We start from the raw sequence: 24,049 nt of genomic DNA on the forward strand, positions 1-24,049 counted from the left end.
GTAAAATCAGAAAGGAAGCAAGTAGTTTATTTTTCCGGTTATGAGTTTACGTTTATTTTTTTATCTTGAGGATGCATGAGGGATGAGGTATTGCTATATAGTTACTCATTTCAACTGTGCAGCTTGACGCAGGTGACACGCCTTTGTTGCATTTCTTCATTCAAGATGTTGATGACGGACATGTACACATGCATGTGATAGTGGTATTTGATCTTTTTATCCAAGCTTTATAGGTTAGGTAAGGCTTGGCTTGTCTCCACCATATTCTGATTCACCCCTTTTGTTTTACTTCTGTTTTATTTGTTGCATAGTGTATTGCAGTAACCTCTCTTTTGACTGGCTGTACTTGCATGTACATGAGGAAAAGGCAGAGGTAGAGTGTACCTAAGTATATTTACTCAAGTACTACTGTACAATTTTGAGGTGCATGTCCTTCACGCTACTTTATACTTGTGCTCCACTGCATTTATTTGACAGATGTATTTACCAGCTTCTTTTCACACCTTCACATACAAACCCCACAGTGACTATACAAACATTTTAATAATAATCAAACCCCCATTGTTGCGATATGTGTGCTATTAGCTCTTACTAGTATGTATTGTCCGTTGTAGATCTAGTGCTGTATTTGATGCTTTGTTGATGCTTGCATGTTGTTCCTCAAATGTAAGTCGCTTTGGATAAAAGCGTCTGCCAAATGAGTAAATGTAAATCAATTCATATATGACACTAGGGACTATTCTGCTGCCTAAGGAGTACTTGTGTGTTATAATTATTAGAATTACATTATATAATTGTTATACATTCATGCCAATAAAGCTGAATTTAATTATTATAAAAAAATTATAATTCTTAAAGTTCTGTACTGTCGCTTGAGTTTGAAATGTTATAATGGAGTATTTATACATTCTAGTATTTTACTAGAAGATTTAAATGGTTCTTCAGCCACTGGAACTGGAATTTAATCAAGTACTGTACTTAAGAACAATTGTGATATGCTTGTGCTTTGTTTCCTTTTCATATGTCTACTTCTCAGATGGAAATATTGCACCTTTTAGACACTAACTTTATTTACAGCTATTTAGTTGACATACAAAACATGTGACAATACTATAAAATATGACTGTTTTAGATTCAACTAACCAACAGTATGTAAAATAGTGAAATTAGCTTTACCTTGACCAGTTGCAACATTAAAATACTATTACCGTTACCATATATTATTATTTTTTGAATAAATAGTATACATTCAAATACATTGTGAATGCACGCTGATTACGCAGAACCGTAAATCACACTGTAAACATAGAAATGGCGCTCGTTACTGACCTCTACTGGTTGGGCCACAAACTGCATCACATGTGGATTTCTACATTAGCAGATCAAAAGGAAATAGTTTGTCTAATGAGCTTCCATTATTTTCAAGGTATACAATATAAATTGTTTAATACAATGTGAAAGATGTAAAATGTATCTCATGCAGTACAGGTTCATGTCAGGCACATGTAAAAAAAAAAACAAAAAAAAAAACAAATAAACAATAAAAGTGAATCAGCCATGTGGCTGCTCAGTACCACATAAAATCCAGTGCATCCAGAGTGGTGTGCGTGGTTCACTTACTGTTAAAAGTAAGTAACAATGGGCAACTGAACTTAGCACTGAATTAAGTGGTTCAATTATTACTCTGTATGAACACATTAACAAAACAATCCAATCATGTTCATGAATAAATTATTTACCAACAACCATAAATTGAAAAAAAAGCATATATCAGCTGACAAATGAAAAGACAACATTAACACAATAATATCATTAACTTGTTAATATGAGAACAGGATTCAGAACTCATGTTGAGCTACATGACGTCTCGATTTGCCCCAACGCGAAACCACCCAGCATGCCTTACATGCACAGGTTACTGTGCTAAAAACACCATGAATTATCAATACACTTTCAGTTCTTTTACGCACACATACATACATACATACATACATACATACACATACACACACACACAGTCAGTTAACAGAGCTACATATATTTTCCACCACTCTGTTGAACTCCTCTGGTTGATCAGCATACACGTGGTGAGAGGCTTCCTTTATCAGCTACAGGGAGGAATAGATAAAGATAGAGAGAGGACAAAAACAGTCAGCAATTTCACACTACCACAAGTTTCTCTACTGAAGAAAAAACAAATGCGAACTGAATTAAAATGACAAATTTAAAGGGAACTGCTACTCACCAGCACTTCGGTGTGTGCATGGTTCCTAATCTCGAGCACTTTGTCCCCAGACGAGCTTTCCACCCAGGATCGTGCTCCATACAGAATGGAGAGGGGCATGGAGGGGGGCAGCAGGTGAACCCGGTGCAGCATGGGCCTCTTGGCCCAGCCCAGAGACTCTGACATGGCCCGGAAGCCCACCTCACCACTGGAATGAGGAGAGGAAATGGAAAGGGAGGTAGGAGATGGGTCAGCTTTTTGCAGGTATTATGTTCTGTTATTAAAAATGTGAATAAGTTATGCGTATGTTAGCCTGCCTCGGAGTTTGTGCGTTACAGTGGTAGATGTACTGCGTCATAGTGTCATCATCAAACAGATCTTCGAATTTCCTTTTGAAATCAGGACGGAATCTGTTCACCAAGCCAGGACCTGAATCAACGACATACTGCAAGATGAGTGGAAAGAGTTTTACGCGGCACATTAAACTTCACACATCAGATAAACAATGATATACGTTACCCCATGGGCCTGCTGCTCTAATGACAGCCAGTGGGTTGAAGAGGGAAACCACTGCTGCAATGGCTTTCACCCAGCGTGGAAGGGGCGGCCTCTTCACCACCTCTGTCTGACCTTCACTCACAGGGGTCTGTGTCTGCGGTTGCTCAGGGAAACCCCAGGGGTCTACCAGGATAAGATGTGACACTCTGAGAAAAAAAAAAAATGAGAAGCAGAATGCATTTTAATAATATCTGGCATTTACTTATTATCAGCTGCTGTGCATTTAACGTACAAGGTATTGTCTTTTTTTCTACTACCACTCGGAGGCACTGAAATCTGGAGTTTTCAAACTGCACACACACCAAGGTGTAATTTCTCAATTTTAATTTTTTGCTCGGTCAGTTAACTAGACAATATTAAGTATATTAATATCTTATATATTTTCTCACCCACACCTTAATATGAGCATTTTGTATGTTTTACTACAAATGCAGGTTTAAAGCAGCATTAAAGGGATAGTTTTTGAAGTATGAGGTACTCATTCATAGTCAGTTTATTACCTGCAGTAGATGGCAGTGCACACAGCACGAGTTTGGTGTCTTGGCTGTCTTTATATTCTAAATATAGTGTAAACCTGAACTGATATTGATTTTCTGGTTTGCTAAAATATCTTTTGCTGCAGACCCTGTCCACACCAGTACATTGCTTCAGTGCCAGTACAGCTCTCCACTTCTTCAAACTGGGAACAGGCTGACTGCCTTCTACCGCAGGTCACACACTGACTGGATGGATGTTATCGGGCGAACGGCAGGGTACACCCTGGACAAGTCGCCAGTCCATCGCAGGGCCACACATAGACAAACAACCAGGCACACGCACATCTCAGGACAATTTAGCATCACCTAGTCAGTAACCTAGTCAGCATGCACCTGGAAAGAACCCACGCGGAGAGAACATGCAAACTCCACACAGAAAGGCCTTGGACGACCAATGTTTGAACCCACGCCCTTCTTGCTGTGACCGCGCCACCCCTGACCGCGCAGAAGTACCACATATAGCCCCACTTGAACTATCCCTTCAATACATTTTTTTGGCCACTAGGGGGCAGCGAAAAATAAAAAAAATCAGTAAACACAACTCTTATATAAAGCTGTTATGGTGCCGACTCATTTCGCTCTGGTAAAATTAAGCTATAGTCAGCAGCTGGTTAGCTTAGCTTAACATAAAGAATGGAAACAGGGGGAAAAGCTAGCCAGTTTCAGTCCAAGGGTAACAAAATCCACCTACCAGCACCTCTAGATTTAATTTAATTTGTATTTTTACAGGGGATTATGTTCCTGACTATTTCTTGGCTTACGAAGTCATTTCCTGGAGTTTTGTTAGGAGGTTGGCAGGCAACCAGTGGAGCCTGAGGCCAGAGCTAGACTAACTGTATCCCCTTGTTTCCAGTCTTTGTGCAAAGCTAAGATCACTGGCTGCTGGCGATAGCTCCATATTTACCATACAAACACAGGAGTGATGATGATAAAGTGATATTGGCAACAAAGCCAATAAGCTTATTTCCCTAAAAGTCAAACTATTCCTCAATGAGTACGGTATTTTTATTGTGTTGCCAGTACTTGCAATTAGTAACCAATGCCAATAAAACAAGATCATAAAATGTTTGTAAAATTCAACAATTGGAAAAACATCCACAGCATGAATTACTAGAGATTTGCATGGAGGCTGTGGAAAATGATTAGTGCCAAAAGAGATCATATCTCACTGGCATGAATTTTAATTTGCCATATTCATTCCAAACAATCGAAATAAATATCAAATTGATTGTATTAAATAAATACATTTAAATTATGTTTTTAAATTATGTCTAGTACAAATACTGCAGCAAATGAAACAACAGTTTATTCAACAGAAAATGTTTCGGACTGAGATAAATGTACGCCATTCAAATACAATCTCTGCCTTCACTATTGTCTTTCCATAAAACATGACTTACTGAAGTCCTTAATCCTCAAACAAAACACTAACTCACTGCCTGCTGCAATAATTCTGTTCTGTTCTTTTATATATTATTATTTCATTAGTATTCTTACCTTGACGGGTACTGGATGGCGTACGAGGCAGCCAGGTATCCCCCCAGACTGTGTCCCAGCAGAATCATGTTCTCCAGGCCTACAGACTGTCTCCACTGCTCAATAGAGTTGACAAACTGCTCCTCTGCCTTGATAGCATCTGAGGGAAAGGGAGGCCTGGAGCTCCTGCCAAAGCCCAGGAGGTCAAAGGCGTAAACAGGACGTGACCGACTCAGCGCCTCTAGGTTCCTGATCCACAGGCCTACCCCTCCTCCAAAGCCGTGGACCATCACCAGCGGAGTTTTTGGGGCTAGAGGAAACGGAAGGTAACATAAAAGATATAGAGGAGTAATGTCATGGGTCTTAAAAGGCATACAGCACTGTGGAATTACAGCTGTTCCCAAAGACTGAGCGGAGGTTGGCACCTTGTTCTGCAGTTTTTTGCATCACCTTGTTGGTAAGGGTCAGAGTCCATATTCGATCCTGGTTTGGTAGGGTCACAAACCTGGCCCATAGGTCATTCTGAATACCTGATGAGATCAGACAAATAAATAATGATTGGTATACCTTCAGTGAGGTGCTGTGTTAGTTTTATAGCTAGTGACATAACAGTTACCAAATAAGTATCATATTACGCTTACAGAAGCTCAACATGGGGGATATTTTATAAGGGTCGCAGCTTTTACACATCATTGCAAAAGCTTAGCTACATTTATATCAGTTTCTCGTCAAAGCATATATTACAAGCAAGAATCTTGGACTCTGTAGTCTTCAAAAGGGACATGGAGGTTGGACGCCAGGAAGGCCACCAGTTCCAGATTGAAGTTGACCTAATAAGAGAGAAACAAAAAGAAAAGACATGAAAATAATGAAGCGGTAGTGCTGGAGATTTTCAGTGACTGCTGAATATACAGTCCAAGGTTTAAGTCAGTGTTATCATTATTTGCATGGAGCATGAGTGCTACACCCCCAGGAGTGTCATGTTTCACAACCTTCATGCTTTCAATCAATGTCACTGCCAAGACCCACAGCAGTGATGTAGTAATATTTATCATGATTACCTCTGACCTCAAAAAGAGGAATTGTCATTTTAATTGCCACTTTCTACTTCTACTCCACTTTCCAAAAGAAATGATGTACTTTTTACTTCACTACATTTATCTAACAGCTTTAGTAGTTAATTTACACACAAAACATATGAAGAGTTTAAAAAATATGATGACTAGTTCAACCCAATTTTATAAAAGTAGCCTGAAACAATTAGTCCACCACTGACCGACAATACACCAGGTACTCCACCAGGCCCTCTACCTGGTCTGCAACCACAGGGCAATTTAAATCTGCTGAGTCATCCGGACAGCTGGCTCACCATGAAGTGTGACTCACAGTTGCGCTTCTAATCTCTCCAGTGAATGACAATTAAAAAGACGAGGAGTGGCAGATCAAGACAAGCTACTGTCCACGGTATGCCACTGCTGTGGGATCCTGGTTACCTGGAATAACCTCCAATCCCATAATACTCATTTTACTACATTGTTTTCCTGCCACAATTAGGTGGCTTCATTTAGAAAACGTTTTAAGTGCAATGTCAAGTAGATACAACACACCTAATAAGTTTAAGAACATGTGTTGTTTACATCCAAACAGGCAAGGCATAGTGTAGGTACAATGACACAGCACTAACTCACAGTAAAGGACTACACAGACCCCATTACATGTCTTCAAGAGGGAAAGCGACACATATTCACATTCAGTTTTTAAAAGTTTAGCTAGCTTGTGATGTAAAAAGAGCAGCATTAGCTGTGTGCTGAAGGAGGTTACTCGGCTCTTTAAAGGCTATCTAAATTACTTACTCTGTCTCACAGTCGTTCTGCATCGGAGCTGTGGTTGTAGCAGGATCCATTGGTTGACATATTCCGATGACTATATTCAGTTCAATCAAGTTATACGGTTAACAACACGCTGCTTTGTATCTGCTTTGGAATTACACTTCTCCAGGCTACTTTGTAATGTTTTGTAAACGCAAACATTCCTCAATCAGCTGACCGACCACAAAGATGGTATATTACGCAGATGCATCAACGGTGCGCTGAAAGAGTCGCTCCTCTTTCCGTGTGTCCTCCTGATTATAAACTGGTTAACGTGAAGAAAACTTCACATTTGCGAGACTGTGATTCACAAATTGGGCACTGGGACCTTTCGGGTCCGAAGACAATTCGTCAGAATCGAGCATTCAGTTGACAACGCCTCATCTAAAAATACTGGCAGAGTAAATCCTCTCTCGTCGTTTTACACATCTCTGTTGCTCGTTGGGCGGAGCCAAAGATCCTTATACAACATCTTCTGAAGATGTTCTTTGTATAATAATAATTGAGAAGCAGTGGAATAATGTTAGGCAACTAGTTTGTTTAAAATAATGGAAATGGCACAATAATTGACATACACTGTAACACACTGTCTTGTAATTGATCTTACTTTAGTTTCTAATAATCTGTCAAACTTGTGAATGTAATATTTACATATTTATATTCATTTAGCTGACGCAGTTGCTAAGTATGTTGGTCGCACGCCTCTGGAATAACTAGGAGTTAAATTTCTTGCTCAGGGACACATTGGTGGATGTGTCACAGTGGAGAATCGAAGCTGGGTCTGTCACACCAAAGGTATCTAGCTTATCCAGTGCTCCATCACCACCTGTAATGGAAAGCAGGCCTTTAAGTATTAGGAGCGATTAATTTGCTCTATAAATGTTGAAATAGATTTCCAAGAAAGGCCTGGTCATAAGAAATGGGAGTTTGCTAAAGCTGATTGGCAAAAATTTTAAGACATACATTGTAGGCTATATCAGCAGAGTCACTTCCAATGGAGGGTGATATTGAGGAATGTGCATGTGAAGTTTTCACTTTTAATATTAAATGCAGCATTGAGTAGCGTACCATGTAAGTTAGTTGAGGGGAAAAGGAATGATGAATGTAAAGTAGCTTAAAGAACAAAATAGTGCAATGAAAATCTTATGGAATAACTTGAACCAAGAGAATATAGTTAATTAGGTGGAAAAGGCTAAGGCTCGAAGAGTAATTAAGACTAGTAAACGAAATGCATGGAGGAGTTATTGTTCTACTTTAGGGAGGTAAGTTAAAATAGGAGAGGTCTGGTCAATGCTAAAGAAAATGAGTGGGGAAAAAGTACATACTATAATACCAGTATAATGGTACACTGACAATAACGAATAAGTAAAAGACAAATGTGTTGGGAAAGAAGTTTGCTAGTGTGCATTGTGGTGATCATTTAGATGATATTCACAGACTACCAAAAGAGAAGATTCTAAATGAAAACAGGAATGTGTTTATTAAAAAGAAAGTGAGGAACGTACTATGAATGCAGAAATTTGTATGAATGAACTAGTGATAGTATTAAATGGTATTAGTATTAGTAACACTGCTACAGGAGAAGATCAACTGAGTCATGTTCTGTTCCAGACATTACCTGAAAAAGTGCTAGAGATAATATTACACTTGTTTAATAAGAAATGGGAAGAAGGTAAAATGCCAAAAAGCTAGATATTGAAAAGGCTTATGAATCCATGTGGAGGGAAGGGTTACTGATTAAATTTAACAAAATGGGAATTAGAGGTATAACTGGGTCTTAGATTTTCTATCAGAAAGAAGATTTAGAGTTAAAGTGGGATCTGAAATGTCTGAGGAATCTGAAATTATCATTGGAATTCCACAAGGCAGTGTTATTAGTCTAGTTTTATTTAATCTTATGATTAATGATATTTTTAGGAATCTGGAGGATTTTAGCAGCTCTGTATGATGGGGCCATCTGGACAAGAGGATGAGATCCCATAACAGTGAGAAGTAAAATCAAGGAAGCAATAAAAGCTTTCTCCAAGTAAGTCTCGTCATATGATATTTACCAGAAAGAAAGGGATAGACAAACAGAACCAGAAGTTATGAGGCCACAATATGGAAACAGTAGATCATTTTAAATTTGTGCTTAGACCAAAAGGCAACATGGAAAATACACATTGGAAAGGTGGAATCAAAATGCAAAGTCATAAATTTAATGAGAGCAGTGGTGGGGAAAGACTGAGGAGCAAATAAAACATCATTGATGTATATTTATAGATATAAACAACAATAGATTATGGATGCTATGCATATAGAGCAGCAGCTAAAAAACACATTCATTGAAATTGGATAGAGATATTGAAATTGATAAAGCATTGAGGATTTGTGCTGGTGTAATGAGATCAACACCAACTAAGGCAATCCAGGTTGAGTTAGGAGAAATGCCCTCAGACCTGAGAAGACATAAACTCATGCTTACATACTGGAGTCGTTTATGTGGATGTGTCAATGGAAACCCTGAAAAGAGCGTTATTCAGGATCATTGGTTGTTTATTTCTTTTAGTAATGGCTTTGGCTGGGTAACAAAGGCTAAATCAGAGGAATATAGATTAGAGAATACCTGGTTTAACTCCCCTACACCTATTAATAATATAACTATTTGGTTGTTTCCAAAAAATGAGATAGACTTAAATATAATTGAACTAAAGAGAGAATGGGACGAGAGTGGGGAAGGACGTCAGTATATAAGAAACAAATATTATACAGATGGGTCTAAAGATGAAGAGGATGAGGTAGAAATAGGAATATATATACCAACAATGAATGTACGCATTGAGAAAAGGTTGCCTGATGGTGTCAGTGTACACGGCAGACATGATGGCAATTGTAGGACTGCACTGGGTTAAGGAAGTAAAACCATACAAAGTGGTGTGTTGTGTTTATTCTGTTGCAGAGAAGCTAAGGCGATAATGAAAAAGAAAATGATGAGGAAATGACAGGACGGGTGGGATGTGGATAATAGTGGAAGGAAATAATACAGTGTGCAAAAATCTATCAATGCTCTGGGTGTGAATAGAAGGAACAGAAGAGAGGAGAGCATTTTACCCAGACCAAGGTTTGATTATACAGGGTTAAATAAAATATCGTTTTTAATAGGTAAAAGTCAATCAGATGAATATTTGGATACATAGGGACGAGAGGATTAGGCTAAAACAAAAGATAAGTCAGGCAGGAAGGAAATGGAACCTTGAAGGTTTATCAGGAACAACAGGAGATGGGGTAAAGGACAAACAGAAAGCTATTGTGCAATATCTGAAAAGTATGGGGATGTATTATAGGATTTAGTTGTTGTTGTTGTTGTTTAGATGATGTAAAGGTACCTGTACTTTACCTGAGTATTTTCTTTTCATGCCACTTTCTACTTCTACTCCACTACACTTCAAAGGGAAATATTGTTTTAATAGTTACTTTACAAATGAAAATTTTTATACACAAAACATATGAAGAGCTGATAAAACATGATGTTTTGTCATAAATTAAACAACCCAACAGTTTATACAGAACAAGTACAAACGAAACAATTAGTTGGTTGACAGAAAATGTATTGATTTTTTGATCGTGTAAGTCATTGTTCATGCAAAAACATTAAAGGTTCCAGCTTTACAAATGTGAAGATTTGCTTCTTTTTCTTTTAATTTTGTTAATAATTTGAATAGTGTTAATAATGTTGAGGTTTGGATCGTTCAGCAGACAAAACAAGCATTATGATGATGTCACTTTCAGCTGTGGGTAATTGTGTCATTTCTCACTATTTTAAAAAACAATCAGTTAAAGGATTAATAAAAATAGCACAGTGGTCTAGTGGACAGCTGTTGCCTCACAGTAAGAAGGTCACTGGTTCGAACCCCGGTCGTCCCAGCCTTTGTGTGTGGAGTTTGCATGGTCTGCCTGGGTTCTCTCCGGCTTCCTCCCACCATCCAAAAACATGTGGACTAGGTAAACTGTCCTTAGGTGTGAGTGTGACTGGTAGTTTGTCTGTGTGTGGCCCTGTGATGGATTGGCGACAGCCCCTCTCCCCACCCCCCTGCATGCAGGATAAGCGGTTGTCTTTTAATACTTTTTACTTACTTCGTCCACCACTGCATCAGCACAGTTCATGCTACATACTCCGGTACCGTAGGTGGCGGTATGCAGCTTTTACAAGTCATGGTTGCAATCCACCATTTTCCGGTTAATGAGGACACGTCACTCATTCGATTGAGGAAGAGGACCTGTGCAAAGCTCGTTTTTGAACCCGTTTTTGTACAAATTAGACGGCAAAATCATGTCAAATTCGGTCATATCAGTTATTTCTCGGTTTCTAGAGGAGTACACCACCACGACGCCTAACAAGCTGAAAGTGGTGGATGCATATTTGCTGTACATTTTGTTGACAGGAGCGCTGCAATTCCTCTACTGTCTGCTCGTCGGCACTTTCCCCTTCAATAGCTTTCTGTCGGGCTTCATCTCATGTGTGGGCGCTTTCATTCTCGCAGGTAAAAACTTATTAAACGGTTAAATGTTGTTTCGTCTTGCTCATGACATTGCAATGCGTCAGTTCGTGGGATTCAGTCAGTCAGTGGACTTGTGGCCCATCGGTGTGCAGACACAAGTTAGCATACCAAGCTAAAACCCCATGGCTTGAGTTGTAATTGTATAAAAATTATACTAAATTAAGGTATAACGTTACTGAGTATGGAAACAAATTTACTGCTAGAATTTAAAAACTACGCTAAGTTTCCACTTTAGGTACAAAAACGAATCTTGTCGTAATTATTACAAAAGCCATACATTAAATCTTATCTTCATGAACGGTAAAACTATAACATTTAACCTTTTATGAATGCAGCCATTATTGCATGGCTTCATTTTTAGCTATTTGCGGCTAATAAACTTAGTGCACCTCTTAGTACTTTTTCAGAATAAAGTGTATTCCCATAGTGGAGGACAGCGAAAGCTCTGTTTCTCAGAGCTCATGTTGACATAACTAGATGATTTGTGAACTTCAGCATAAACAATTTAGCAATTGGGTTGATATCATGATACTGGTGTAAATTGCACTGACTTGCATGATTACATTTTTTTGAAGATGAACATGTCAGGGAATAATGAAAAACAGCCCATTAGAATTCCCTAGAGGCCAAAGTTACAGCCCATCAGCCCCAAACCCAAAGGTACAAGAGCAATACAGCAACTCCTCCCATTAGAGAAGCTGGCACTAGAGAATGTAACTTAAACCCCTATCATTCGTTTTGATAGTCGATTCTGAAAATTGGTTCAGCCCTACTGTGTGGTAATATGAAGTTATGTCAAACAGTCTAATTGTGACTCCACTGAGAGATACGTTTTAATAATTAACTCCAACAGTAGCTCTAACATAATGAATTGAACACTATCACAAGTCTTATTCCTCTTGTTTGCAGGTGCAAACACACAGATGCACCATCATTCTTAAATTCAGAGCAACCAATCTGTAAGAATTGAACCATAGGAACAATAGCAGAGTTTTAGATTCAATTCAGAAACTCTATATACGTGCTGTGATTGAAAAATTATAAACTATCCTTTTTATAACAATTGAAATAATAATGTAAATATTTGTAAGCAGCAGTCGTAATGCCTTTACTGTTATTTATGAGTCTCAGGTGTGCTGAAACTTTACTGAATCATCTGTATCATTTGCTTTTTTCCAAGTGTGTCTTCGTATCCAGATCAACCCACAGAACAAAGGAGAGTTCCTGTCTATCTCCCCAGAGAGAGCCTTTGCTGACTTTCTGTTCGCTCACACCGTCCTTCATCTGGTTGTGATGAACTTCATTGGCTGAAAAGGACGTGCATCTGACTCAGTGTCCCACTCTCACAAGAGGTATATATTTCACACATGCATTTTTCACTTTAGGAGTTTTTAAAGTTTGATTTTTAAAAAAGCCATTTGTGCTTATAACCCCATTGTCAGTCTAGTTCAAGTTACAGTGAAGATATCCACGCTTATACAACATATCCAGCATCCACTAATTATATTATTTTCAGTTGTTAGTTTTCCTTCCCGTTGTGTGCTTTAAGCTGCTGCTGATGTTTTCTGCAGTTGTTGGTTAATATTACCTCCTTGTTTGAGTGATTTCTCTCATATCAAGGTGCAGCTAGCCCTTTCTGGAGCCCACTAGTCAACTGAATAGTTTCAGCACTCAGGGCCTAGAAGAGGGCTATTCAACTATATTGCTCAGGGGACCACAACACATTTTCAAAACTTTTATTTCGCTACATTGCAAAAGTAGCCTGATAAATCAAGAAATACCCTCTGTAGGTAATTAGGCCAGTTGCTTAATTTCACTTTCTTTGCAACACAATCTGTGATATAGCCCCTAATGTTACCAAATATTTGAAACAAATCATGTCATCCATGTAGCATATCATTTGGCCATTTTGACATCTCTTACCCAGCGACATCACAGCGTTTCCTGTAAACATGTATCACATTTTTCTTGTCTTCTGGCCACTTCTGCGTCTTCAATGAAATACTTTACTTATTCATTCATCTATTCAGTATTCCCCAGTTCTCTTTAAACCTCTCAAATCAGAAAACACAGAAACGGCCTTGCCTGCACGCCTATGGGCTGCTAATGAGAGAGATTGCACTTATTTGATGGGAGATGGCAGAGAATGGCAGGCTGTTGATTAGTTCAGAATAAAAGTCCATTGTAAAAGTTTAAAAGCAAACTGGTCAAGGATGAACGGCAAATACTTTACTTTAAAGAATCTAATTTAGATTTTGCACCTTCAGTAACTTTGAAGGTAATGTGTGATATAAATGAGTGTTTATAGCGTAGAGTCTCAATGGACAATAAATGGGAGATTTTATGAACTCAAAGGATGTTTAAGTGGGCTTTTATATGGGTAAATGCTTTAGTGTATTGGTTTATGCTTGTAAAACTAGTATACCCTTGTCCTTTGGGTGCTCTCAGTCACATTAACCATTCTTGCGAGTTCATAATTTCATTCTTAGTGGAACAGCTCCAGATAATAGTGCATTTGATAAGATAGGCTTAAGTCTCACTTCTCTGGGGAGATCCACATGATACCACATATTGCTTTTGCTTTACTAGAAAACAGTGTTATTGAATTTTTAGATTTGCAGGCAGACGGAAAGGCCATACTCCCATTTTCTTGTCTCCCAATTACTTTTAAATAACTGCTCCCGTAATCTCCGTGACACTAACCCGGCCACCTCTTCTGTTTTTTTCCTCCCATAGATCACGACAAGAGAAGTTATCAAAACTGTCCTTTAAGACATGATGCTACATCTGCTTTTGTGACACTGATTTGGAGAGTCCCATCCCACCATCAACAATGAATTAGCTGCATTTTGTCACATATGCAGTACAATTTTCTTACCAAAAATGGTTGATTTCGTCATTTTTTTTATGTTAAAATTTGTAAAGCATTCCCTTTTTGCACCAAGAAGAAATAAAATAACTGAAATGGTGACCTTGTGAATAATGAAGCAGTTCTTGAATGAGACCTACTGATTCCATTTTAGTTTTAACAACTAAAGTTGTTTTTAATAATATACTGTTTAAGGCAAGGAAGTTAAGAATAGTGAGCATGTATTGTGTCTGAAGACTTATAAAAGATGTATCTAAATCTTTTGAATGCATTGTATTCTCTAAGTGAGTAGGAACAGGTCTAGGTTTTAATACAAAGACACATTTGTACATTACAGGTGGAAAATATGCTCATATGGAACAAAAATTTTATTTATTTTTATTACATTGTAAGTATGTTACGTTAAACAATACCACAAGCATCAGACAGTGCTGTACATAAGTTCCTCTGTAACCCACCCCATATAGTCATTACAGCTTCAAATATAGGACTTTTTTCATCAGGTTTTGGATGAGCTGCATGCTACATCTGTAGTTGGCTGCAGTGAAATAAATAGTGCACATTGACATGAAAGGTCTCCATCCCTTATATAACTTGTTTTGAAACCTACATTGAAGAATGGAGACTGCAGTATATTCTTGAGCCAAAGAGACAGAGTGTGGGGCTTCTACTTGAGCAGCAGGCCCAGAGTTGGGTGGGGGGGAGCAAGAACATTACACCCCAGAGCAATGAGAGGGTTTGCTTTTATGACTTGTTCTGGAATAATTGATAAGAGTCAGTTGCTTTAAACTGCACAGAGCTGTGGGGTGTGAATGTGTCGGCCAGTTTGAACTGGATATGAAACTAAATTGCATACGGAGATGAAAACCAGACTGAATCATGTTGGCAACCCAGGTTTCCTCTTTAAAGGTCAGAGCTAAATTTCTGCAATGCTGATTTAATAGCAGAGAAAGAGGTAGTCCATATACCTCTTCATATGAAATGGATGACATTAGCACGCAGTAAATGTCTCGTCCTGGATATAGGGTAGGTAAGTGGAAGCTACTTGTGGTTTCAAATTTAAGGGGGTAGCATTATCTTCAGGTTAATGGATGTTCAATGGATGGTATCGTAGCTCCAAGCTGAAGTGATGCTTTCCATCACATCTGCATCTGTTGGATGAGCTAATATCTCCTCTGAAAAATGCACTTGAGTAAAAGATCTGAGTACGTTTTCCACCACTAGTATAATTATTACTGATGCATTTACATGTAAGCAATATTTTAAGGTCATTTGTCAAGTAGAGCTGATTCTAGCTATTTTATAAAATGTTTGATCAATTTAAAGTATAACAATCTGCAAAGTAACGGTGTCAAGTATATGTAGTACAGTAGTTCCTTCGGAAATGTAGTGGAGTAGAGTACAATACAACTACAATACTGATGTAAAGTACAAGTATTTAAGTTGAGTAAATGTACTTTCCACTTTTTTTCTTGAAAGTAGACAGTATTTTAAGGAAGTAATTTATTTTGTTGTCTTTTTGACTAAACTGCTTCTACTTACACTGGAAGAAAAACAATCTCATTAAGTAGTCTCCATTTAGAGCCTACTGGGCAAAGTATTGGTATTACATATAAGTCAGACAGACATTACCGATTTTCACAAAGCTAAAAAGGAATGTCAGGAAATTGGGATATGTCCATGACCTTAAATGGCTGAAAATAATCACTTTCGTAAAAGTTAAGCTTCGTTTCTCAAATCTGCCTGAAGTTGCCATAAGAATGAGGTCAGTTTCAATTCTGAGTCCTGCCTCCATTTTCCCAGGAAATGGATGACCATAAAAGGCTTTGTAGCCAGAGCATGAAGCATGGGACTTTATGGACGTCCGTGACACCCTTCACAGAGCAAATTGAAAGGCTTGAAATAATTGTTTGTTAATTCAGTGGCTGAGGGGACTGTGTTGAAGATTAATCCAACAAATGACGACTGGACCAAATCCAAAGTTTTCAGGCTTCAAAATCAAATCATTTCATTGCAGCCTGCCAAATGATTTCTCTGCATTCATGGAAGAAAAGGCTCTCAACATTTGGAATATGGTATTAAAAAGATGGCTAACATTGAAATATGTATTTAAAATAAATAAAAGGAGGATATGTAATTATAAAGATGACAATGTTTAAACGTACAGGCGAAAACCTTTGGAAATAAGCTTATTCGCTTTCTGCTTAGAGTTAGATGAGAAGATTGATGCCACTCTTTGAACACTGAGTGGTAAAAATCTTGGAGTGGCATCAATCTTCTCATCTAACTCTTGGGAAGAAAGCAATTAAGCCTATTTCTCACAATGTTGAACTATTCCCCTAAGGTCCTTGTTTCTTGAATATCAGGGAGTGTCTGAGAACGTAAATAAATCCTCTGCAAATGTCAAGGATGCTGAAGGCATTAGCAAATGGATCACCTTACAGACTTTTGGTTGATTTACAATTTTTTCACACATTTTACATTAGGTGATAGTAAATTCAACTACCCCTTTAAAAGGTTTCATGACATATTTATAGACAGAAAGTCATAGATAAATCATAGTATTTTACATCAGATGTTTACTAAAAATGTTTCCTGACTTAAAATCTAACTGGCACCTACTTGGTTAACATCTGGAACATCTGGATCCAACATACGGTCACGTGACCAAGGGGAAACAGACACTGCGGAACCTGGAGTCTGTGCACAGGCGAGAGAATTCACTTGGTAAACTTCAAACTGACGGTGAAACATGCACTTCTTCATATTTGTCCTCGGCCTGTTACCATGGATCCCAGGTAATAACTGTGACTACTGAGGTCATATGCTTACAAATGTTGCAAAATAAGCCTTTTCAGCAGCTTTTTTTGTACATAATTGATTAAAAAAGAAGAGTTCACAGGATGTCTATAATGGTGTAACCCCTCACTTTATTATTGTGCTTTTGTCAAATACTGGTGCAACAAGATGTTTCTTATGCTTTACTTCAACTTACTATTTCATTATGTTATTAATCATTTATTGAAGACAGCCTAGATAGGTTGGTAAAGTTACCATTTTCTGCGGGAACCAGAAAAAGCATTTGTGTGTGTGTGTTTTTTTTAAAGTCTCCCAAGCTTCTGAGCTGTTTGCCCCTTTGGCAAAGAGTATGTTTGATGTGTGTTTTGTCAAGTCTCCAATGACCTGTTAAATTTGTCCCCCCAAATCCCTATTATAGAGGGTTAATCCAGTTTTGCAATAAGAAGTATAGAGAGGGAAGTGAAAGTAAATATGTTTTGTTACAATGTAAACTGAAACCGTGTATGTGTATTATGTAAGGTCACTTTCTTGTTCCCTCAGTCGTAGAAGTGTCCACTGTGAGTTACTGTTCTGACTGCAGCGTGATAACTGAAAGTTGAAGTTCAACTTACATTCAGTCATCTTTACTTTCCATCAGCCTTCCTCTGCGGTGTAACCACTGGGAAAGAGCTCACAGTCATGGAGGGTCAATCCCTCACTATCCCGTGTCATTATGAGCCTCAGTATGCCAGCTATGTAAAATACTGGTGTCAGGGGAGAATGAGGGAGTTCTGCACCAGCTTAGCTCGAACAGATAATCTCCATTCAGCCAATCCAGAGGACAAAGTGACCATTTTTGACGATCCGGTCCAGCTGGTGTTCACTGTGACCATGAGCAACCTGAAGGAGGAGAACTCTGGGTGGTACATGTGTGGCGTGGAGATAGGCGGTGTGTGGAGCGCTGATGTTGTGGCTTACACTTACATCAAGGTTATTCATGGTGAGTAATGGATTGAGTCTGAACTGATAAACCTTAATTGATTGCGGGAGGAGAAAAAAAAAAATTCTAATGCATTTCAAAGGCAAGCTCTAAACGTAAGTTGATTTCTTTCCTGCAGGTATTTCAGCAGTGAGCAGCCAACTGAGTGGGGAAGAAGGGAGTAGTGTCACAGTTGAATGCATCTACAGTGAGAGATATAGGTATTTGATTCATACTATTACTATTATATCAATGTTATTTACTGTCAGGCAATGTAGAATTCTCACATGTAGATTCCAACATTTATAAAGTATCAGTAAACCCGAGAAACATGTTTTTTTGTTTGAGATCTTCAATTCAAGCCAAATTCTGATGGACAGCCAGCCAACACTGACTCCCCTGTGACTGCTTGCCAACAGAGAAAGTGAGAAGAAGTGGTGTCGGAGTGGAGACTGGAGCTCCTGTCTGCTGACGGGTTCTGACGGGAGCTACGAAGACACTTCAGTGGCCATCAATGATGACAGAACTAGGACTTTCACTATAACCTTAAAGAAGCTGCAGATGCGAGATACCGGCTGGTACTTGTGTTCTGCAGGACAGCAGCAGATATCCGTGCATGTGCTGGTCACACCCCGACCCACAACTAGTAGGTTGACTAAGAACCCTTAAAATTAAAGAAGTATATTTTAGTTGATCAGTTTCTTGCACTGAATGATAATCTAGACAAGTTAGTGAGCCATATGTATTTGATTGATTGTTTACTTTCATTAATTGATTTTGTGGGCAATTAGGTGCAGTGGAACAGGCAAACCCAACATTTACATCTTATCACCTTGTAAAGTTGAAATGCCAAACATTTTAGCCAACAGCCTTTTCGCACTTTCACTGAACAACATCAGCATTCATTTAAGATTGTGTTACTTTGTTTTGGTTTTCACCAATTCCTGAGAAAATGACATTTAGCGCTGGGCAGGTTGCATACAGTAGGTTTATGTGAGCCTTTTTAGTGAAAAACAGCTGCTGCTTAAGTGAGGTTTATGAGAGCAGTGAGAGTGAACCAAAACCGAAGTAGAATAGAACTGCAGTCAGGTGATCAGTCTCTGTGGTTTCGTCACTATGAGCGGCCCAAGAGTCTGCAGCCAAACTAGCGACTCTGTGTCTTAATTTAATAGCATAAAATAAGAACACTATTTTGCTTTTTAGCCAATAGCCCAAATCCTCAGGCAAACAATTATGTTATTTCCTTGCGGATCAACTGTCCAAAGTGACATTGCTGTGGAAAAGTGAAGTCACTCTCTCTATTTTGCTGTTTGTGTCTATTACGCAACTTTTTACCCCAAAACGAGAAGTAGAAAACAGGTCGGTTCCAGTCACACTTCCTACATTACTTTATGATGTTTACAACATTCATAATTCGAAGGTGGGTCAGCTCAGTTTATGTGAATTATTAAAGTACCCTCTGCTCCCAGCAGTCTTTCGAGTGAACAGACCAACAACCCCCCCAAAAAAGACTGATTGACTTCAATCTACTGGCACAATCAGCACACATGTCATTTACTAACCTGTGATGAAGTGTTTGCTACAGAAGTACACTATTATTGACCCACAGTTTATTTTCATCCTCTATGAGGATGTCCTGATGCCACAGATCTCTCTCAGTGCTTGTTTTCACCCAAAAGGGGGCGTGTACATATGCCTGCTCTGGTCACCATCTGAGCCTGTTAGCATGCTAACATTTACTATTTGGTACTTGTCAAAAGGTACAGGTGAGGTTGATGGGAATGTTAATAGTTTTTCAGGTATTTGGCAAGAGGCAACATCTGGGGTTGAAAAATGTATCCAATGCAGAAGTGCCAAAAAACTCCAGTTACTGAAATGGCCACTTGAGGCTGGTTTCAAAAGTAAGTCAATTCCCAGTGACCCCCATGTTAAAATGTCCAAATTTACAGTAGAAATAAACAAGTGTACAGCCTGACACAAAAAATGGTTTTGGTCACTGTAGCTAATTTGCTGATCATGACAACTGTATGGGTGTAATATATATAAATATAATCATCCATTTAAATTATATTAAAGCTTAAATGTGTGCATTATTAGGGGCATGGCCTCTTTAAGTGACAGGTTGGTGCCATCGCAAGTGGTTAGCCTCAGCTCCACCGACTGTTTTTCCACCTTTGCCCTTTTATGGGCTAGCCAGGAGTTAGGAGCATCATTGCCAAGATGGCTATGACAGGTGCTAATCACATTAAGCTTCACACTCACTCTTCAGAAACCTATAAGTGATGTCACACTTATATTATGAAAATTCTTAGGAGCAGGTAAACTCTTCTCTCAGAGGAAGTTCTCAAGAAAACCCAAGATGTCTTACAAAACGTTATTTACTGAAACCCACCTGGAGAGACAGGCAATAGAAAAGACCTAAAGAGTGAGCACACAATGTAGAACCACCAAATCTTAAGAGGCCTTCCTGGTCCACAATATTTATCCCTGTATTATCCCATACTGTCTATGGTGTGCTCCATATAAGGTTATCCTTAACTGACCTACTCCTACTGTTTGCTAGACTAAAATCCCTTACTCAAGCTACACTGAAGCAGTGAGTACATGCATAACATTCTGAAGAGAGCCAGTCAGTGTGTCTGTAATGAAGCAAAATAAACATAATCTTGACCTTGGGTTACCTCGGAGATGGATCAGAGTGCATCCTTATCAAGACAGCTGAGCCAGGCAGTTGAAGAAGCAGACAGAGAGGAGAGTCTGACCTACTGTTTTGGGAGACTGTCCTCACCAGAAAAATGACAATATAGGTCGTTTGTGCAGCACGTTATTACGAACCATATTTACCAAACTTTTGGACCAACAGATTGACCGACGTTGCCATCCCCAGAGATATTCCGCTACCATGACTAAAAAATCTGAGAAGTTCCTTTTAAATTGGGTGGTGATGGTGCAGTGTATAAGACACATCCCTTTGGTGTGAGAGACTTGCCAATCAATTATTAAAAAGTTCTGCATCTACACGACCTTTTAAAATGAGAAGTAACCAAGCGCAGCTTTAAAAATCAATATGTGTTTGTGACAGATGGCAGGGGCACTTAGATCTCCAGCTGTAGAAGGTATTGATTATTATGAATCACCTATCATACCTAATATCGATGTTATGAACTTTGCAGGTGCTGCCTCAAACACTCTTTTGCTAATAGTACCGCATTTTTCAGTGTATAATATCTTTATCTGCAGCAGCAGTGTCTGTGACTTTCCCACCTACAACAAATCACTCTGCCAAATACCTGCCTCCACCCAAACCCATCACCAAGGAGTCCTGGAACAATTACAGGTAAGAGTGAACCTTGCCAATATGCTTTCCACCAAAATGTCTCCTCTCCCACACCTTCCATGTATGATGTGAAGTCTTTCACACTACTAACCATTACAGATGCTTCACCATACCATCATGATGGAGTTCACTCAAGTTCAGCTCAGTCAACCACAGATAATGATCATCCCATTCTTGCCCGGGAATATGTAGGCCTATCTGTCAAAATCTTGGCCGTTGTGTTACTATGTAAGAACAGATGCAGTATAAGCCTGAGCTGCTCTTGAAGCTGTACTATCTGATAAGATCACTGTGTTTGCATCTGTGTTGTAGTCACATCTGGGAGCCTTTGATGGTATGTGCTTCTGTAATGGTCTTTGTGGGCTTGGCCATGTTGGCGAAAAGGTTGTGGAAATTGCACAGTAAGGCAACTTCTCCTTTCTTTAAACATTTAATATTAAATCTGGGCAGAATCATGCCATTAATCTTCTCTACGAACTGTTTTACATGCATTAAATATATTTGCACAAGATATTTGCATTATTATTATTTGTGACTTAAATATTCTTAATATCATTTATAGAGCAGGATCCTGTGCTGGAGACGAAAGCAAGGCTCAATGTAAGTCCCTACTAAAATATCTGTCACTGTTTTATTACATACTATTTAAAAATAATTACCAGTATCAAGGATATGCTTTAGCAATTATCATAATTATTTTCTTTCTGTCTCCCACAGAAGTATTCAGGGGGTGACCTGCAAAACACTGCTGTCGTTTTCATTAACAAGGATTCCCAGGATGTACATATGTACAGAGCTTAGTCAGTGCAATTTTTATTGTTACTCTTCATAAATGAATGTAATTTCTTTCGTTTTGTCCATGCAGCACATGCTTTATTTCAAGTTTCTTTAATATGTTATATAGAACCACATTTTAAGCAATGTACGCTGTTTTCTGCTTGCTTCTTTATATATGCAACTGGTATAGGCTGGAGAAGAGTGCACCTCTCATGTAAGGCAAATTTACCAACATACAATCACGTGATCTTCTGTTTAATTTGGACAAAAGCAGCGTCATGATTACCACTAAGGACATTGAGGCAGGGCTGGACTATATGGACAAAAATGTTGATGCATGATAAAAAGTTTCATATCTTTCGATATCGATAATTATCACGATAAGTATCAAAAGCTTATGGTTAATTGTGGTTTAAACTCTTCATTATGGTCAACACTTGAGGCCAAACAGTGGATCACTCCACCATTTCAATAAAACTTGCAGAAAATATACTTCAACAGCTAATTCAATAAATAATATTTACAAAATGTTTTCTTTTGGTCTCTTTGGGGTTTGTTGGGGGGCCATCAACTCTTGACCTCAGAAGTCTTTATTTAAAATATTACAGCCCTGCTCAGAATCCCTCATATTTTACAGTATGTATTGGATTGGATTTTAATTATCTGAACAATTAACACCAATCATGCTGCTCAAGAAACAATATACCCTTCTGGTCTAATGACTTCCGTGGTCAAGGACATGCACTACCCCTTGTTTAGAGATGACACTGGGCTCTGTTAAAGATGGAGTTAGACGAGATGGTGGGCATTGTGACTGTTTGTTGCTTCCAATTGAAGAAATAAGTCCAGTGTGAATGAATAATAAGTGCAAGATGGTAAATCTTGTCTGCATGGAAAGCCCATGGGACTGACAGAAGTACATTTTCAGTTTTCTTTTTCTACAGTATTTTAGCAGAACTAGATTGGAGTGTTATTTCATAACAAGATAATGAGATGGCTAATTACCACATTTATGAATGGATACAGTCTGTTTGACCGGGAAATTCAGAAAACATGAACATTCTTATGAGACATATTTATTCTTAAGAAAGGAGTGAGAAAATGAAGACAGAAACCATTAGAAGTTCACAAATTAACTGAGAGAGAACAGCTCTACATTTCATGCTTGAATTGTCTGTTCTCATACTGAACCTCAAACAACATGTTAGAATTGTAAATTGAACAAGCTAATGAGACGGCCAAAACCAACAGCTTTGGAGCCAACTAGAGCTGGAAACTCTTAATTATAACTTTGTCATACCTTCATGTGAGGAAAGGCCATTCTGTTGTTTGCAATACTTGTTATTTGGAAAAATAAAATTTCAAATATTCCTTAGTGGTAACATGTAATGTTTTTTTGTGGCTGTAAAATATTGTCTTTCCTGTGCATAGTACTGACATTGTTTTAATTGGATGTAATATTTGTCTTTATCATGGCCACATACATGATATTTAAGAAAATTAAAGTATAAATAAAAGTATTTCACAGAGCTCATTTTGCAAACATACTCTCAGACAAGATTTACAATTTATCTGCTTTCTGTTCCAAATATATATATACAGTGGGGGAAAAAAGTATTTGACCCCTTGCTGATTTTGCAGGTTTGCCCACTTACAAAGAATGCAACAATCTACAATTTTAATCATATGTACATTCTAACAGTGAAAGACAGAATCCCAAAGAAAATTCCAGAAAATCACATCATATGAATTTATAAAAATTGATAACCATCTGATGAGGAAAAACAAGTATATGACCCCCTACCAAACAGCAAGTATTCTGGCTCCTACAAGCCAGTTAGTCTTTCTTTAAGACACAGCCCCAATCCCAACCAATTATCTACATCAAATACACCTGCCTCACCTCGTTACCTGTATAAAAGACACCTGTCAACACCCAAACAACCAGCATCCAACATCACCACCATGGGCAAGACCAAAGAGCTTTCTACGGACATCAGGGACAAGATTGTTGATCTGCACAAGGCTGGGATGGGCTACAAGAGAATCGGAAAGCAACTTGGAGAGAAAAGATCAACTGTCGGTGCAGTTATCAGGAAATGGAAGAAG

General features: G+C 38.4%; 3 protein-coding genes across 5 annotated transcripts; 2 read left to right on the plus strand and 1 right to left on the minus strand.

Annotated features, from left to right (window-relative positions):
* Nucleotides 1-1,429: 1,429 nt before the first annotated feature.
* Nucleotides 1,430-6,891, minus strand: abhd4 (abhydrolase domain containing 4, N-acyl phospholipase B). Of its 2 annotated transcripts, XM_046051094.1 has the most exons (8): nt 6,648-6,891; nt 5,539-5,624; nt 5,220-5,324; nt 4,816-5,104; nt 2,744-2,928; nt 2,542-2,653; nt 2,246-2,432; nt 1,430-2,108 (listed from the first exon to the last, which is right to left on the minus strand). In XM_046051094.1, the coding sequence occupies exons 1-8, from the start codon at nt 6,695-6,697 to the stop codon at nt 2,019-2,021; spliced, it is 1,104 nt and encodes a 367-aa protein (XP_045907050.1). In that variant the 5' UTR covers nt 6,698-6,891; the 3' UTR covers nt 1,430-2,018. The 2 variants fall into 2 exon arrangements, with proteins under 2 accessions (XP_045907050.1, XP_045907052.1); XM_046051096.1 differs by lacking the exon at nt 6,648-6,891 and having other exon boundaries at nt 5,245-5,324; nt 5,539-5,600.
* A 3,984-nt stretch (nt 6,892-10,875) lies between these two features.
* dad1 (defender against cell death 1) lies at nt 10,876-14,171 on the plus strand. The gene is made up of 3 exons (XM_046052099.1): nt 10,876-11,182; nt 12,381-12,552; nt 13,937-14,171. Exons 1-2 carry the CDS (start codon nt 10,972-10,974, stop codon nt 12,509-12,511), a joined length of 342 nt encoding a protein of 113 aa, XP_045908055.1. The 5' UTR covers nt 10,876-10,971; the 3' UTR covers nt 12,512-12,552; nt 13,937-14,171.
* Nucleotides 14,172-16,751: 2,580 nt separating this feature from the next.
* pigr (polymeric immunoglobulin receptor) lies at nt 16,752-22,472 on the plus strand. 2 transcript variants are annotated; one of them, XM_046052751.1, is made up of 8 exons: nt 16,752-16,867; nt 17,506-17,847; nt 17,966-18,047; nt 18,246-18,472; nt 21,067-21,163; nt 21,476-21,564; nt 21,726-21,763; nt 21,881-22,472. In XM_046052751.1, exons 1-8 carry the CDS (start codon nt 16,822-16,824, stop codon nt 21,962-21,964), a joined length of 1,005 nt encoding a protein of 334 aa, XP_045908707.1. In that variant the 5' UTR covers nt 16,752-16,821; the 3' UTR covers nt 21,965-22,472. The 2 variants fall into 2 exon arrangements, with proteins under 2 accessions (XP_045908707.1, XP_045908709.1); XM_046052753.1 differs by having other exon boundaries at nt 21,070-21,163.
* Nucleotides 22,473-24,049: the final 1,577 nt, after the last annotated feature.

Source organism: Micropterus dolomieu, linkage group LG06, assembly GCF_021292245.1.
Source record: "Micropterus dolomieu isolate WLL.071019.BEF.003 ecotype Adirondacks linkage group LG06, ASM2129224v1, whole genome shotgun sequence".
NCBI classification, from domain to species: Eukaryota; Metazoa; Chordata; class Actinopteri; order Centrarchiformes; family Centrarchidae; genus Micropterus; species Micropterus dolomieu.

What these genes read in the sequence shown, in the direction of transcription:
- abhd4 (XM_046051094.1), bottom strand. Translation starts at nt 6,697, where the DNA reads ATGGATCCTGCTACAACCACAGCTCCGATGCAGAACGACTGTGAGACA. An exon ending in AGAGTCCAAGATTCTTGCTT is followed by an intron (nt 5,325 to 5,538) that starts GTAATATATGCT and finishes TGATCTCATCAG; the next exon opens with GTATTCAGAATGACCTATGG. An exon ending in TAGAGCAGCAGGCCCATGGG is followed by an intron (nt 2,654 to 2,743) that starts GTAACGTATATC and finishes TCGTTGATTCAG; the next exon opens with GTCCTGGCTTGGTGAACAGA.
- dad1 (XM_046052099.1), top strand. Translation starts at nt 10,972, where the DNA reads ATGTCAAATTCGGTCATATCAGTTATTTCTCGGTTTCTAGAGGAGTAC. An exon ending in GGGCGCTTTCATTCTCGCAG is followed by an intron (nt 11,183 to 12,380) that starts GTAAAAACTTAT and finishes CTTTTTTCCAAG; the next exon opens with TGTGTCTTCGTATCCAGATC.
- pigr (XM_046052751.1), top strand. Translation starts at nt 16,822, where the DNA reads ATGCACTTCTTCATATTTGTCCTCGGCCTGTTACCATGGATCCCAG. An exon ending in CACACCCCGACCCACAACTA is followed by an intron (nt 18,473 to 21,066) that starts GTAGGTTGACTA and finishes CTTTATCTGCAG; the next exon opens with CAGCAGTGTCTGTGACTTTC. An exon ending in AGACGAAAGCAAGGCTCAAT is followed by an intron (nt 21,764 to 21,880) that starts GTAAGTCCCTAC and finishes TGTCTCCCACAG; the next exon opens with AAGTATTCAGGGGGTGACCT.